The sequence below is a fragment of the Osmerus eperlanus genome, chromosome 28 (assembly GCF_963692335.1).
Source record: "Osmerus eperlanus chromosome 28, fOsmEpe2.1, whole genome shotgun sequence".
Taxonomy (NCBI): Eukaryota; Metazoa; Chordata; class Actinopteri; order Osmeriformes; family Osmeridae; genus Osmerus; species Osmerus eperlanus.
This window is the reverse complement of record NC_085045.1, coordinates 5,956,868-5,972,550: the sequence shown is the minus strand read 5'-3', so window position 1 is coordinate 5,972,550 and position 15,683 is coordinate 5,956,868. Positions and strand designations below refer to the sequence as shown.

Sequence of the window (15,683 nt, the reverse complement as noted above, 5' to 3'; positions counted from 1 at the left end):
GCTTGAAGAAGTAAAACAAACAAAATTGCTCACCAGATGAAAATGATTTTTTGGTGTAATTCTTCACACATAGGCTTAAAATAAATATTCGGGTGTTAATTAGATTGTGTCGTCTTTACGTGGACATCTCTTGGTGTACAATGTGTACAGTTCAGTTCTGATGCTCAACAGCAGAGCATCCGTGACGTCAGACTAGATTATATGAATTGAAATCAAAACTAAACCCATGCTTCTCAGGAACGCGGAAATCATTGCATTTGGGGTGGATTCAACAACTGAAGTAGGCTATAACAACTGTGCTATACAACTGCATTTTTGGGTTTGTATTTCCATACAAAAGGCTACACTATACGTCATGTTTTGCAAATGAAATTCAGAAATTAGGTAAAAGGGTTATAACTTGACAACTAGGGTGGGCGTAGGCTAGAATCGAGCACGTTGAGAGTATAATTGCTGTAAATTATGGCCTTACAGTGTTGTCTTAATTGTTCAATAGTAGTGTAATTGGAGAAGCAAAAAGAGGTTGGGGTAAGGAAAATCTGTCATGGAGCCATTGGAGGTTTACTGTAAATGATGCCTCTGGAGCATTGTGCCCTGCTGACGTTAGACTGAAATGCTTGTGGTCCACTTCCCTCACAAGGTTTTCACAATGGGTCTCCTCCCTACAGCCATGCGCAAGTGACAGCATCTTGATCACATTTAAACCATGTTTTCTGATCCACCCCACCCCACTTCCCCCCAACCCTTAGGTCCCAGACACTCCTCTTGTGCCATGTAAGTAAGCAGGCAAGCGATGGGGTATTGAAACCACACATAAATCAATGTATTTTACAGCAAACGTGCTGATGGGATTTAGCTGTGAATTTTTGTTGTACTGATTTGTTGGAATGGAGACACTGGTACATGAGCTCCCAGAGGGATTGTGGAATCCCTTAGGCAGGATGTGTAACATGGCTGGATTAGTAATGAGGCAGTTCCCACCAAGACATGATTATTCTGTTAGCCCCATGTTCTTAACTTTTCCTATAAACAAACCTCATTTTTAGGTAAGTGTGCTTGGTGTGCACTCATGCTAATCCGTACTGTTGCTGAGACCTCTGTAGAAGGTCCCGGTACATTCCTCTGTTGTCAGAGTGACACATACAGTAGGCCTAAAAAGAGCTTTCTCTGATGTTCCCGCCTATGAGCAAATCACAAGTTAGTGCAGAGCATGTTGGGAATGTGAGTTAATTACACTGCTGGTTGGCCGGCCGTGGCTGTGTTGGCAGTGGTCTGTGTTATTAGGGAACCACTAATCTCTAACAAGCACCTTGAATTAGGGGCTGAGGTTATGTATGGCTTCACCCCAGTTCTCACAACCGTAACTTTCTTACTGCTGAGTTCTATGCAAGGCTGTATTGTGAGCCGGCTCAATATAGATTACAAGGAGCTTCACAAGTCTTCAGGCTTGTCCTGTGTTCGTTGCTTGGCTACATTGGAACATTTGTTTTACTTTGAACAGGATTATCCGAGGCTGTTTCCAAAAATATTTAGCTTTTTATTGGTGTTTAATGATGATTCATTGCTGCTGTGCTTAGGCCAAATTTTTTGCAATGAATAAACCTGAGTGAAAAACACATCCTAAGCTTAGGCCAAGGCTATTGGCTTGTTAGGTCTAGGTAAAGGGGTGAAGGGTTTAGTCTTTTGTGGAACAGCTTCTTATGTGGCTCCAGAAGAGGTGAATCACCCTTCAGTTGCATCCATCACCTGGGGACAGCATAGCCTAATAAAAGAAGAAAAAAACACTTCATTGAAAGTATCACAGAGGCTTTTTGAAGCTTCAGATGAAGGGGTTTGGACGCGCTTGCTCAGCGACATCCATCAACCAAGTCACAGGTTGTCAATCATGCGTCCACAAGCTGATTTGCTCGTACCCACACTGACTGACACATTGCATTTGGGTTAAATGCATTCTACTGATGTGAATGCAAATATTCACTCTTAATCTCTGGATTACTGTTATCACATTTTCTTATGACCCTAACCGAGGATTGGACCTGCTTCAAACCTGCCTCTCCAGCTGTACTCTACCTTTGATAAGGGAAGCAGAAACTGTCAAATGCAATTCGAGTCAAAGACTATAAATATAGAAAATGTGATTACAGGAGCAGGGGGAATGGAGGTACTAACAGAGGATTCAGGAACAAAGAGAGGGAGGGGGGCAGACGAGTGTTGGAGGTGAAAGACAGAAAGTTGAAGTGATGATTTAGGGATCCAGAGATTGGGCCCAAGTCAGGGGATAAGGCATGGTCAGGATTCCAGAGTCGGCTTTGAAGCCTGTCTCTGTGCGCTCCATTCCTGAGAGAGAGAGAGCTCTGTTTATTTAATTGGAGTTTCCTTCTGTCATTACAGTAGGGTCATCGTCCCCCGAACAGCAGATGGTACCATAACTAATGAATAGCCAGGCTCCCTTTATGAGGTTAAAGTTGAAGCCCCTCCCTCCCGTGTCCCTTTTCTCTCTCTTCCCCTCAGTCCTGCCACACCCCACACCCTGCGTGGGGCTCCTGAGGTCAACTTGAATCTACCTGGTGCTCTGTGTGGACAGACAGTATGTGCATGTGTGTGGTGAGAGAACTCGACGTTCTAGCCCTGGTTTGAAGTCACCTTGACTTGCTCCTTGGGCGTCGCAACTCACGGCTTCCACTCCAAAGGGGCCAATTATCTTTTCGTTCTTTTTTTCAAACGTGTCCAAATGGCCAACTGCCAATTAAGCGTCCCTTTTCTCTAAGTCTGTACACAAGTTGCCTTGTACTTAGCAGAAAATATGTCCGACTCACTTCGCACCTCACGTGAAAGCTGTAATCACAGCTTCTGGCATAAGACATACGTAATCAAGTAAAAGTGTAGCTGTGTTTTCCCAAGACTATAAAACTAATGATTTTTTGTGATTTGTTTGATTAGAATGTGTTTGCATGCACACACCAAGGCCTACACACACAATACACACAAACACTATTAAGCCAGAAGGCACTGTCCAATCCCTAAGAGAATTTTTTGGGGGTCCGGTATGTACTATAAAACACAAGATACAAAACCACAACTCGCATAGACAGAGCTGCTGCTAATAATTAAAGGCCTGTTTCTTTGCGGGTAAAAACACAAAACAAGGGTAGAGCTTGTCCTTAAGATTTATCATGGTGGCGTTTATGACCCTCATCCGAAGCTCCTCCGCGGGTGTTCACGGTGTTGTGTTTCTCTTGTCCATCCCTGCAGGTCTGCAGCACCAGGCACAGGTCCGAGCTGGGGGGCAGACATGAGCGCTACGGTGCGCCAGATCGGCGTGTCGTCGGACCCAGGCAAGCCCTACTTCCTGCGGGTGGACTGGGCCGCTGACCTGGGCGCCGGGTTCACTGTTGTCCTCAGTGACTGCGGCTCTGCCTGGATGGGAGAAGGTACGGCCACACAAACGGTGGGGATCACTGGATATCCGTTTGTACACCTGGGTGGTCCCTCACAGATAAGCAAGCGGGATAGTATAACCGCAATGTATGACAGCACAGACTAAGAAAGTGATCAAAACTATTACGATGAAAACGTTCACATTTTTTCATATTTAAACAAAAGATTAAAAAAACCCACAACTTTTATAAGTCTTCAAATAGCCACAAAGACATGCCAAGCCATTGACGTACAGTGTGATACTGGCTAGGCCATATGACAGTTGTAATTACGTGAAGTTGAAGCTCTCTCCACGGAGAGCTTCCAGAAAGTGTTGTCAGTAGATATCCCTCTCATCACGGTACTGAAGGAGGCATCTGGCCTAACTATGCATCCCAACACTCTGACTGGTGGGACTGTTCCAGGAGAGCAGCCCCGACCTTGTTTCATCATTCTTCCTCACTCAAGAGTAACAGCTCACAGGTGTACAACATAGAGTTGTCTTTGTGTGTGTGTGTGTCTTTGTGTGGTGTATGTTTGGTGGGGCTTTGAGGAGTGTTACGAGCAGAAATATAGGCTATGGGCAGAAATATCAGTGTCACTAGAAACGATTTTGAATCATTTATATTTGAATTTGAATCACTCGACTTGAATATTCAACCATTTACCAAATGAGGTAATTCAAATTCCGTTTTTTTTTTTTTATTATCCAAGTTTAGCAATTCAAATGATTCATATTCAGTGTCTAGTGACTTATATCTGCCCATAGAGCATCTTCTGAGTGTTTTGCCACAGCTTCAGGGAAAAAATGAAAGTTCAGACTAAGTGTATTGTAATAAACGTAAACAATTTGTGCATGGATGACAATGTGCATCTTTCCTCTGTGTGTTCGGTACATGTTTGTATGCGTGTGTGTGTATGTCTATGACTGTCCTCCTCTCCAGGTGCACCTGGAGCATGCCTGCTCTCCCCCCTGCTCCTGTCCATCTGCAGAGATGACAGGCGGAGAAGGGACTGTGACAGATATACGCATGAATGTGTCTGTGTGTCCTCTCTCCGTGTACTGCGTGTGCGTGCAGCGTGCGCGCCCGTGTGCGTTTCTGCGTTTGAACCTGCGCTAATTGGGACCCTGGATCGCCTCTGAGCAGCTGGAGACCAGCTGACACCCTTCGGCCCGGCTTCCCGAGGGCCGCGCTTCTTGAAACTGCCACACGCCTGCAGCCGGCCCTTTTTTGTTTACGTGTTTTCTTTCGGGCCTTTCCGTCGGTGGCGACTCTTTCCTTTTGTGCCGTCCGTTCGTAAGGGGATGTTTAAAACTCCAAATTGTTGTTTACAGTGTCGGAGGAGGAGTTGACGAGGGAGGCGAGGAGCGTGGGTGTGGAGAGAGAGGCGTACGTCGAGGACCTCAATCGGGCCTTGACGGGAAAAGGAGGAAGACGAGGCGGGTGCGAAGGAGGCAGGGAGGCTTCCGGAACAGAGGTGTATTCCTTCCGCCTCTCGGCAGACCGCTGTCGTCTGTCGTACGACAAGAGCCTCCGGGGCGTCCAGGTGAGCCGCTCGCACGGGAGTATCCATCGGTACGAGCTCACGGTTGCATGTGCGGCGAGGCATCGACGCCAGACCTTTTTTACGTCCCCTTTGAAACGGGGTATCCCTACTCACTCCGCTATCTAGTCTCTCCATCACCTTCCATCAGGTCGACCCAAGGACGTTCGTCCATAATGGCGTACAAGCACATTGTAAGGAAACCCATGAGAGGTTTTACAGGGGGCTGTTTCTAGATAAGCTTTATTGTGTCTGGACAATAGCTACACCCATAAACCAATCAGTTCCCCTTAGGCTGCTAAGGTGGTAGCCCGAATAAGGGCCTTAAATCTGGCTATTTGTTCACCGGTCATGGTGCTAGACCAGCTAGGTAATGATAATGGGTTTGGTTTAAGGATTAACCATGAGATGAGTGCGACAGACTGGTGCTTTCTATACCATGCCTATGTATGTTAGGTGAGGCCCCTTGGACTGCAGGTTATTGGGGGTCCTGGGGCCCTTTCCCAGGTAGACTACAGGGGCTGGAGGAGGCTGCAGGCCGCGGTCAAACAGGCCTGTTGTTAGCCGTGGACACAACAACTTGATTTATGATCTGCCCTCTGTGATATTCAAGAGGACACAGGACAAAAGACTCATTTCAAAGGAATAGCCACAAGCACGCGTTTGTGTTGTTGTGTACTGCTGTGTGTTTAAATGTGAGAGAGAGAGAGAGAGAGAGAGACAGGAGATGAAAAGGCGTGATTAGATTTTTCTTTTTGGTTTTTCTGCAGCGACAACAGAGGAGCAAATGAGCACTGTCTCTTTGGCAGCTCTGTCTCCTTAATAATGTTGCCCGATTTCCTCGGACAAACTCTCACACCGAACACTCATAAACGAAACACCAACAAACAAACAAAACGTACTTTAGAAGACATAGCCTAATTCTACAGTTCTACAGTCTATTAACGTTACATCTGTTACATTGACTTTGCATGTCCCATATCCAACTTTTCACATCTCCTGTATCCTACATTTGATATCTCTTGAATATCCTCAATCACATTGTCTGTCATCACATAATATATGTATAACAGGGTCTCATGCACGTGTGTGTGTGCGGTAGGTAGGTAGGTAATCTCAGCAGGCTGTTTGCATTAAACGTTAACAACCTCTCTGGTTAACACCTGCTTCTTTTCTTCGCTCCTTTCCCCCCTCCCTGCCTCTCGGTCTTTTTCTGAACATGTCCCCAAAGTTGAAAAGTGTAACATAACTTCTCAGCAGGATAATTTCAGGGTACGGAAATGAGACAGGCTTCCTTCTGCTGCAGAAGAAAGACATCGAACCAGGTGGTGAACTTAACCTGACATTAATCTTTTATGGATATGACCCCTCTAGTTGTAATCATACGTGTAATACGCAATGTAGCCGTTAAACTGCTCCCAAGCAGGTGTTTAAGAAGTCCTACTCAAACATAAACTCTTCCCTAATGTGACTTTAACTGTCTCTTCATCATTTTTTGGGAAAATATATGGCTTTTCAACATCATTAATGCACTTTTAGCTTTTTATTTGATCTCCAAATGGAAATACTTTCCAGTAAGTTATGTGTTTTCTACAGTGATATTTTTGCTGTGCTTTGAGCATAAAACAAGGTCTATACGAGTCCATATCAGATATGTAGTATGTTGTTCATTCAGCGACAGACAGAGTTTAGAAAGGAGGTCTGTGTTGGGCCAAACTAGCTCACCCATCAACCCCAGCAGATGTCCCGCAGGGCAGAACATGTATACAGAGACAAGCTCTGTCTGTACCTGAGCCTCCAGCAAAGGGTGAACACACAGAGGTCCTTCTCAGTCCTCACCTGCCACCTACACCTGCCCTGCAGCGGGACATGAAGAAGCCTTGAACATGATGACACGGAGTCTGAAATCGGCTCTTTGTTTGGCCCTATGAGAGCACAACAGATGTGATGATTGGCTGTTAGACTTGAGGATCATCACGATGATGACGCGAACGCAAGACTTTGCCATCTGGTTGTAGGGTTGCCAGGTTTGCCCCAGTGCCTCCCCCCAGTCAGAGGCAGCTTTGTGGCAGGGAGAGAAGCAGCTGAGTAGCATTCTGTAGGAGTTCAAACTTCATCGACACAACAGCCCTCCCTGTTCGCCCCTGACCCCACCTGGGTAGCAAAGCTATGGATGGCTCCCCTCTTAAACCCGCACTGGGGTCAGAGAAGCCCTTTTACTCTGAGGTTCCAGAGCTAGCAGCAACACCTGGATATTATCTGTGGAAAGGGTTTGTTTACGGCTCACACAAGCACATCTCCTAAATGCCTCTACTTCAAGGTTTAACAGAGTTAGATGAAAAGAGATATATCTATCTATCTGTTGAGCTGGACCCATTTTACTGGTCTAAAACAGATGTTTTACTGAACATCATGTACCGCTAGTGTGGTCTTGTTGACAAAGACAAGATAGCCATGACAGATAGCCATAAAGCGGGTGTAAAATATTTGCTATCTGTGAGTGTGTGTGTGAATGTGTGTAAGTGTGTAAGGGTGTTGTAAAGTGATGACAAGCCCACACACTGAGTCACCTGCATATCTGTGTATGTGTGAACATGTGTGGGTGTGAACGTGAGTGTTTGTCTGCCTGTCATCAAGCAACAATGTACTAGTTTGACATGTATCTGAAACTGGAATATGAATCATCTCCTCTACTTCAATGTCATACACTGGATGCAAACTCAATTTGATCCCATTATGGTTAGTGTAGTCTTTACAACCCTGCTCTTCCCATTAGCTTCATCCCAGGCAGACCACCCTGATCCTGGGGAGAGGTGTTAATTGAGACCCCCAGCTCCTGGGTGACCCTGGCTGAATTGAGCATTGTCTCATGTTTGTTTCAAACAGCTCTAATGTTACGACTCACCAGGGACCCCTGACTTCCCAGCAGGACTCGGACTCCAACCAAATTAACCTCAGGCCTCCGACTGTCAGTGTGTGTGTGTGTGTGTGTGTGTGTGTGTGTGTGTGTGTGTGTGTGTGTGTGTGTGCGTAATGACACCGTGAGAAAGGCGGTTTAATGTCATCTCTGAGAGAAAGAAGGAGAGAGAAAACGATTACTGACAGAATCTTGCTCCAGTATCAATCTCCAGCCTTAATTCCATGTACAAAAAACCTCAGAATGGCAAATCTCAAGGATCTCCCCATTTACAGTCCAACTGGAGGCTGGAGCCTTAAAGGCTAAATTGCTTCAATGTTGAAATAGTCTCCCTGTTACAGCCATTACTGGATGGTTATTTCCATTCCATAGACCACAGCTTAATGAGTGTGGCTCATTGTTTTGGCTGTGGAGGGGTGGGGGGTGGGGGGGGTGCCGGGGCAGGGCAGGCCCCCACCCCCATCCCTGGGGGAAAGGTGGATGATGTTCAGATGGAGGAGGCTTTACGGATGAAGTCATTCTTACTGCGTATCCAATGAGATGTTTGCCTTGTTCAGTGCCGGTGTCTTTCTACTAAGGGCTTTGACGAAGGGAACGGTACTCTGCCAAAATGAACTTTATCCGTCCGTTTCTGATACTGTTGCTTCAAATCAACAGTGCCCGAGACTTGTGTCTGGCTAATCGCGTTTGGTAGGAAAAATATTTTTTGCTGCCATACATGCTACTTGGCTGTCTATAGGAGTGAGGTCTTCTAGGAAAAGCTCCTCATCTTGCGGCTCGGAGCTAGCTCCCGATGTTGAGCCCCGCTTATCCACGCACCGATAACACGGGACCCTCTCCTGCCCCGTGGGGGCCTTGCCAGCCGAACGCTGGGCCCCGGCAACATCCAGGGGGCCTCGACCCCTTCCTCGTTATCAGTGTTTATACCCGAGGACACCTCCGCTGCCACCCTCTCCTCCGTCTACCTCTGCTGGGCACAGTGTCGTGCCAACGCTGTGGCACCCCCACCGTGGGAGAGGAGACGAGGGGAAGTGGGAGACATCGGGACGGAAGAGCCGGGGTTCGATGGACGGCGTCCACGCCCCCAATGTAAACCCAAACCCCAGATTAAAAACCGGCTGCACGATAATGCCGTGTCGCGACGTGTTCGTCAAGGTCCTTGGCTATAGGGTTTGAAGTGTACGGATGGCAACGTGGGCTGATACGGAGGGTTCTGTCGAAGCTGCCAACTGATAGAGGGGAACCGTGCCGGAGGAAACGGGAGAGGAACACGCTGGGCAGAACAGTGTCTCTGTATGTCCCGAGAGGCCTGGCTGGATGTCGGTCTCGTCTTGATGCTCTTGGTCGTCTCGTTCACGGCATTGTTCTGGGTTCTGAGAAACGAGAATCCCGCATCAAGATGTGTTGTAGCTTCATGCTGAATAGTTTGATTCCATGCCAGACCTCATTCGGTTTGGACAAGCTGAAACCGTAACAACAGATGGTGTCCAGTTTTGTTTTCCCCTTTTTGTGACTTAAATTTGATGAGTTGTAAATCAACAAAACCAGACATCCAGGCCAGAAAGTTGTCCAATGATAAGTTAGCATAACAAACCTGTGTGTTTGGCCACTGATTTATGAAATCAGAGAGGAATACACCACAGCGGAATGCACGTCAATGGGAAAATAACAGTGTGGTCAAACTGAGAAGCACCATTCAAACGCAGGCCAGAGAACACAGAAGCCCAGAATATCCTGCCTTCTCTGTGTGCCTGTGTCTCGTCTGAGGACTGGATTATCCAACACGTACAGTATCTGGCACTGTGGGGACAGGACTTGTGACTCATTCTTGTTCCAAATGAACAACCCCCGTTATGGAAAGGGCCGGCTTATCTCCCTCTCTCTCCTTGTTCTCGGACGCCTCTCCCTTCCTCCTTCTTATCTGAGGCGCTGCCTCTGTGCGTTGGGCACAAGAGCTGGTGGGCACAGCTCTCTCTCCGGCGTGTACCCACGCTTCCCATACTGAAGGCACTCCGTCTACTCACGGGCCGACGCAACCACACAACACACACAGACACACACACACAGGCACGCAAACACTTACAGTGCCTGGGTTGACATGCGTAGGTCTTGTGATGATAGGGAAAGAAATGAGCCTTCGGCCAACATTTTTGTTGATGTTCGAGACTCCAGATAAGACAGGACAGCGTGTCCTGAGGAGCCCCTGGCCTGCACGTTCTAGATGTTTCCCTGCTCCAGCACTCCTCATTCAAATGAATGTTCCGTACCAGGCTGCTGCTTTATAAACACCCATTCATTAGAATCAGACGTGTTGGAGCAGGGGAAAATGGAGAACATGCAGGACAGTGGGTCCCGAGGACCAGGGTTGAGAACCACTGTTCCAGAACATGCAGGACAGTGGGTCCCGAGGACCAGGGTTGAGAACCACTGTTCCAGAACATGCAGGACAGTGGGTCCCGAGGACCAGGGTTGAGAACCACTGTTCCAGAACATGCAGGACAGTGGTGTCATGGCCCTAAGCTAATCAGCCTCCTTCCCCCTCCTGTGTGTCACTGTGGCTGCTCATGACCTCGTTACTAATTTACACCTGTTGCTGTTGGTTCCTCCATTTAAACCTTGTTTGTTCCTCTCCTCTTTGCCGGATTGTTTTGCTCCTGTGACTGCCGGATTGGTGTCAGACTCCTCGTGTCTGGATTATTATTTGGAATATCCCGGAGCATATTGTTTATTTGCACTTGTTTTGAGGATAACCTAGAGCTTTCAATATTTTGTGGTATTTTTTCCCAGTTTTTTGTACTCTTGGAGACCCGATTAAAGAATTCTTCTTTTTGACATCCGCCGCATGTGATTCCTACCACTCCCCCTGACGAGTGGGTCCCGAGGTATTAAGGAATGCTTTATTGTGTTATGGTAACATTTTCACTGAGGTCATGTTCCTTTTCTTTGTCTTCCACACCTACATCCCTACGCCCTTCTCTTTCTCAGTGTCACTTTTGGGCACTGGCTGTCTGGACACACACACACACACACACACACACATATGCAGGGAAACACTCCCATCGCTTTTGCCTCTCTTGAGGCCATGTATATTGGCATCAGATACAGCTATTTACTTATGAAACCCACAGCTCCCTATTTCTCTGCGCGGTTGCTTACACACGTGCTTGAACTTATCTCCCTCACATGACATCTCATGTCAACGGCAGTTTTCTCACAGATTACGTGTCCTTGAATTATCTACCAGGCCATCTACTGCGCAAATCCACTGCAGGGTTTAGCGCCCGATGAAATGTTTGCTTCGTGGTGGTCATTTCTTATAGAGAGGATAGGGATTGAAGTGTTGGAGAGATGATTGACACCCTATACCGACAGTGTTGTATTATTTGTCCTCCCAAGTGGCACAGGGTGGTACCTCCCATATTGCCTGGTGCCTTGCCCACGGGACAGTTACATGCCAAGACCAGCTGGCATGGTCCGGCGAATTGGACCTTTCACTTTATCGCCGCTTCTCAGAAGGGCTAAAATAAAGCAAAGGATTGTGGGAAAGAGACAATTGAGAAGGTGACGTTGATCGCGCTGCCAGCCTTTCCACAGGGACCTTCCACCTCGGGAAAGGAGCGTGCAACAATGGATTTCAAGCCTTTTGTTTCCTGTGTTCGTCTGCTAGCTGTTGAGCAGTCACTCGTTTCTGTACCTCCTTCAGTAGGAGATGGAGATATCTCTCGGAGAGGAGTGTTCGCGTCAATACTTAAACAGTTTGACCGCCTCGGTCACCCAGAGGGGTAGAAGCGTATTCAAACACAAATCTTTCCTTTACAGCAAAGCTTTGTAGCGTTGCCAAATGATTACCCCCGTATTAGAACTCTGATCTGTTATTACTGTTCAGCCATTGTTGAGACAGCACTGTGCTGAGGCCCAGTCGGGCGCATCACGTAGACCTAACCGACAGGGTCAAAGGCATTTACAGTAGTTTACAGTAGAGGGCTGCACCAGACCTGTCATTAGAGCACGGTAATTACTAGGAATAGGGACTAACCCTATTGCACAGCGCATATACCCGAGGGGGAACGGGGATGTCAGTGTGACGGTGTCACTGTCTCTGCCCTTACATTAAGACCTCTCACGCCTGATTTATCACCTCAGCACTTTCTACTGGAAGCGTCAGACAGGGGACGACAGGTCTTCTCTGGCACGTGGGGCCAGGTGTACTGTGGGAGGGAGGGGGGTCGCTGGTGGTAGAAGCAGAGGGGGGAGGTCAGGGTTCAAAGGGGAACTAAGCATGTAACCCAGAGTGTGTGCGGTATTAACACGCAAGTAGATGTACAGATACCGATTATCCATATGATAGGCAGGCAGTTAGACAGGCAGGCATACACAGATAAACAAGCATTTCAAACAAGAAAAACTCTAGCTGTTTACAAAACACGCCATCACGGGTCAGGTGGCTGAGCGGTTAGGGAATCGGGCTAGTAGTCTGAAGGTTTCCGGTTTGATTCCTGGCCGTGCCAATGACGTTGTGTCCTTGGGCAAGGCACTTCACCCTACTTGCCTCGGGGGGAATGTCCCTGTACTTACTGTAAGTCGCTCTGGATAAGAGTGTCTGCTAAATGACTAAATGTAAATGTAAAATAACAACAGTGTCTATGGTGTCATTAAGGTGTATAATAATTCTTTTTAAAAGTATGATGGCAGATACTGTATCACACGTCTTTTCAAATGTTACAAGCTGCAAGTTTTTAGACCTGGGTGACATGTATTCATCATGATCGACAATTGCAAAATGTCAGTACAACTTTGGAAATCTTGCCTCTCAACCACACATTTCAATGGAATGTAGAAAACAAAAATGCTGACAAATCTTTGTTTGTGTTTCCAGAGTTGAGGCTCTGGCCTCCTCACTCACAAATACATCCCTGGGGCTCTTGATATGCAGTTAAATGCTCTACCGCTGAACTATACCTATCCCTGGAGACAGATGGAAACGCAGAAGCTAGCAAGGATACATTGTGATTAGACAGAAACACAGAACTATTTATTGACAGTTTCCCGAGGCAGGACTGTACAAATATCGCTGGCCTGCAGTTCATCAAGCAAAATGTGTTGAAAAGCATGCTGTGTAAACCAAATCGATGGTCTGTAAACAGAAATGAGTGCTTTTGCCTTGAATCAGGCTGCAGGCTGTTCATGAGAGACAGACACAGGGGAATAATGGTTGTGTGTGTGTGTGTGGGGGGGGGGGGGTTGTTTATCAAGGCAAATCGAAAAACTGTGAACTGGAATGACGATGACTGCGAGGATGCTGTTGCATTTGCCGTATAAAGTACCTGAGCTGTGAGATCGAGCAACGGGAGGGATGGGTGGAGAGTGGAGCGGAGAAGAGGGGAAGGGAGAGGAGGACATGCAAATAGGCAATGTCGGCGAAGGGGAGAGATGAGCTGTGTGCTGTCCACTCTGCCTCCTCGGATCAGAGGAGCTGTGGAACAGCTGTGTGACCTGCCCGGACAGCTCCGTGCCTGGACAAAAATGGTAGGCATTTAATGGTGCCGTTTGAAGACGGCGGCTTTATTACAGTGGGTCGAAGATTTAGCACCCCGGCCTTCTGGTTTTCCCTGGGCCACTGTGGATAGGGCCTCTCATGTTCTCTCTATCTCTGGCTCTCTCTATTTTTCGCCCTCGCTCCCTCGCCCTCTTCTCTCTCTTTTTCTCTCTCTCTCTCTCTCTCTCTCTCTCTCTCTCTCTCTCTCTCTCTCTCTCCTGGGTGCGATTAAATCAGCATGCATCAGCTCTATACTGTACATGACAGTTGTTGACAGGGATTCAGCCGAGGCATGGTCCAGGTCCAGTATAAATGGCCCTGCTATTTCACCATCCTGTTTCACCGTGTTCTCCATGGTTTTAAAGTTTGAAACAAGGCTGGAAAGATACGATTTTGGTGCACTACCGTTGGTATTTGATCCCCAGAAGCGAAAGCAAGACCAGATACAGCTGTAGGCCTACAGTCTATTTAAATATCTTTGTGCTGGTTCAGTTAGCCTGCGTAGTTTAGCTACGTAACCTGCAGCGAGACAGACCCTGTCAGACTTCCAGGTTCTGGAACATTCTCTGCAGCAGTCTGAACCCCTCAGTCTGTGTCTGCACGGAGACACCAGCTCACAGTGACATGACCACACCATCTCAAAGCAACGCTTTGCGTCAATAGAAGGCATGTCGCGCACAGAGATGCTATAAAACACCTCCCATCCTGTCTCTGTCCAATGAGCTCATCCCCGGCAACATTTGATGACATCATTCCTCATACTTGTTGAATGGCTCCTTCTTTTCAACTTGTCTGCAATGGTAAAATGCTCCTCCCACAGGACTGTAGAAGGGCCTATCATCAATTCTGTGCACACGGTCAACTTTCTGTCTGTGAAAGATGCGTGTTCTGGTGCTGCGACCTTTGTGGTGCTGTGCGTCCTGAAGTCCGAGACGACACACGCTGCCTGTTGAGGCGCTCTCGCTTGAGTGGTGGGAAGGACGAGGGAGACAGAGTCAATTGGAAGTGGGTAGCTTCTCTCTTTCTTAACCCAGGGGCTCTTTTAGTTCTGGTGTGCGTGTGGGTGTTTTCGGGGGCGGGGGGGAGGGAGGGGGTTTGGTCTCCCGAGATAACCGATAACCCTCAACCCCTCTCGGGGTGAAGAGGCTGCCGCCATGGAGCTGCGTGTCCGTCCGAGTGTGTGGAGAGTGGGCTACTTGATGCTGGAGGAGCTCCCGAGGTGATAGTAGGGAGTCCCACACTGATAAACCTTCCCCTATCCTCCCATCCTCCAACTCTCTCTCTCAAAAACCCTTCAGTTCAGAGTCATGGACCCTTCTCCCTCCCCAGCCCAGCATGTGAAGTCCGGCCTGTTCCCACACACTTACATGATCACCTCTTCTGTTCTTCTCTTCCTCTATCTCTCTCTTTCTCTATCTCCACCCCCCCCCCCCCCCCCCCCATTCGCTCTCTCCTTCTCTAGATGAGTATGGGTTCGGTGGAGCTACTTCCTGCTCTAGATCACGTGGAGATGACCAGGGATCTGATTGGTCACAGTGTGAAGCGCTGCTCTCAGCTGCAGTTGGAGAACAAACAGCTTCTGGAGCAGAACCACACCCTCAGACACAACCACCAGCATCTCCTCGCACAGTAAGGACATGTGTGTGTTGTTTGGCCAGCCCCGTTTGTTGTGGTCTAGAGGTTGTTTACAAGTCTACTTTGCTCAATGTTGGGCAGACAACTCCTTTCTGGACTCATCCAGCAATGACATCATCATCAGGGGCCAGGGCAGGGAGGGTCCTCTGACTCAGCCACAACAAGGAATTTGTCTCATTTCATTTGTATTTACTTCTGTGGGGAGAAGTCTATTCGCTCATGGGTGGATGGAGGAGGGTCAGCACAGAGGCCAGACAGCACTGTCTCATCATGGGCAGGGCCCTCTCTCTCTCTCTCTCTCTCTCTCTCTCTCTCTCTCTCTCTCTCTCTCTCTCTCTCTCTCTCTCTCTCTCTCTCTCTCTCTCTCTCTGTCTCTCTGTCTCTCTGTCTCTGTCTGTCTGTCTGTCTGTCTGTGTCTCTCTGTCTCTCTCTCAGGTGACCCCTCTGTGCTGTTTCTCCCCCAGACTGGAGCAGTGTGTCGAGGAGAAGGTCGGCATGGAGTCCGACCTGTACTCTCGTTTTGCCCTGGTGCTGCACGAGAAGAAGGCTCGGATCCGCGGCCTGCAGGACTCCCTCAGACAGCTGCAGCAGAGCAGTCTGGACCGGGAGGACGAGGGGGAGGGGGAGGACGAG

At 48.1% G+C, this 15,683-nt stretch overlaps 1 protein-coding gene across 1 annotated transcript; it reads left to right on the top strand.

The window, feature by feature from the left end:
- Positions 1 to 211: 211 nt before the first annotated feature.
- On the top strand, positions 212 to 15,683 carry LOC134014909 (DNA repair protein XRCC4-like; the record flags this gene model as incomplete). The annotated part of the gene is made up of 5 exons (XM_062454089.1): positions 212 to 280; positions 3,253 to 3,431; positions 4,754 to 4,965; positions 14,878 to 15,044; positions 15,515 to 15,683. Coding segments are annotated over exons 2-5 (687 nt in total), but the record flags the coding sequence as incomplete, so codon positions are not given.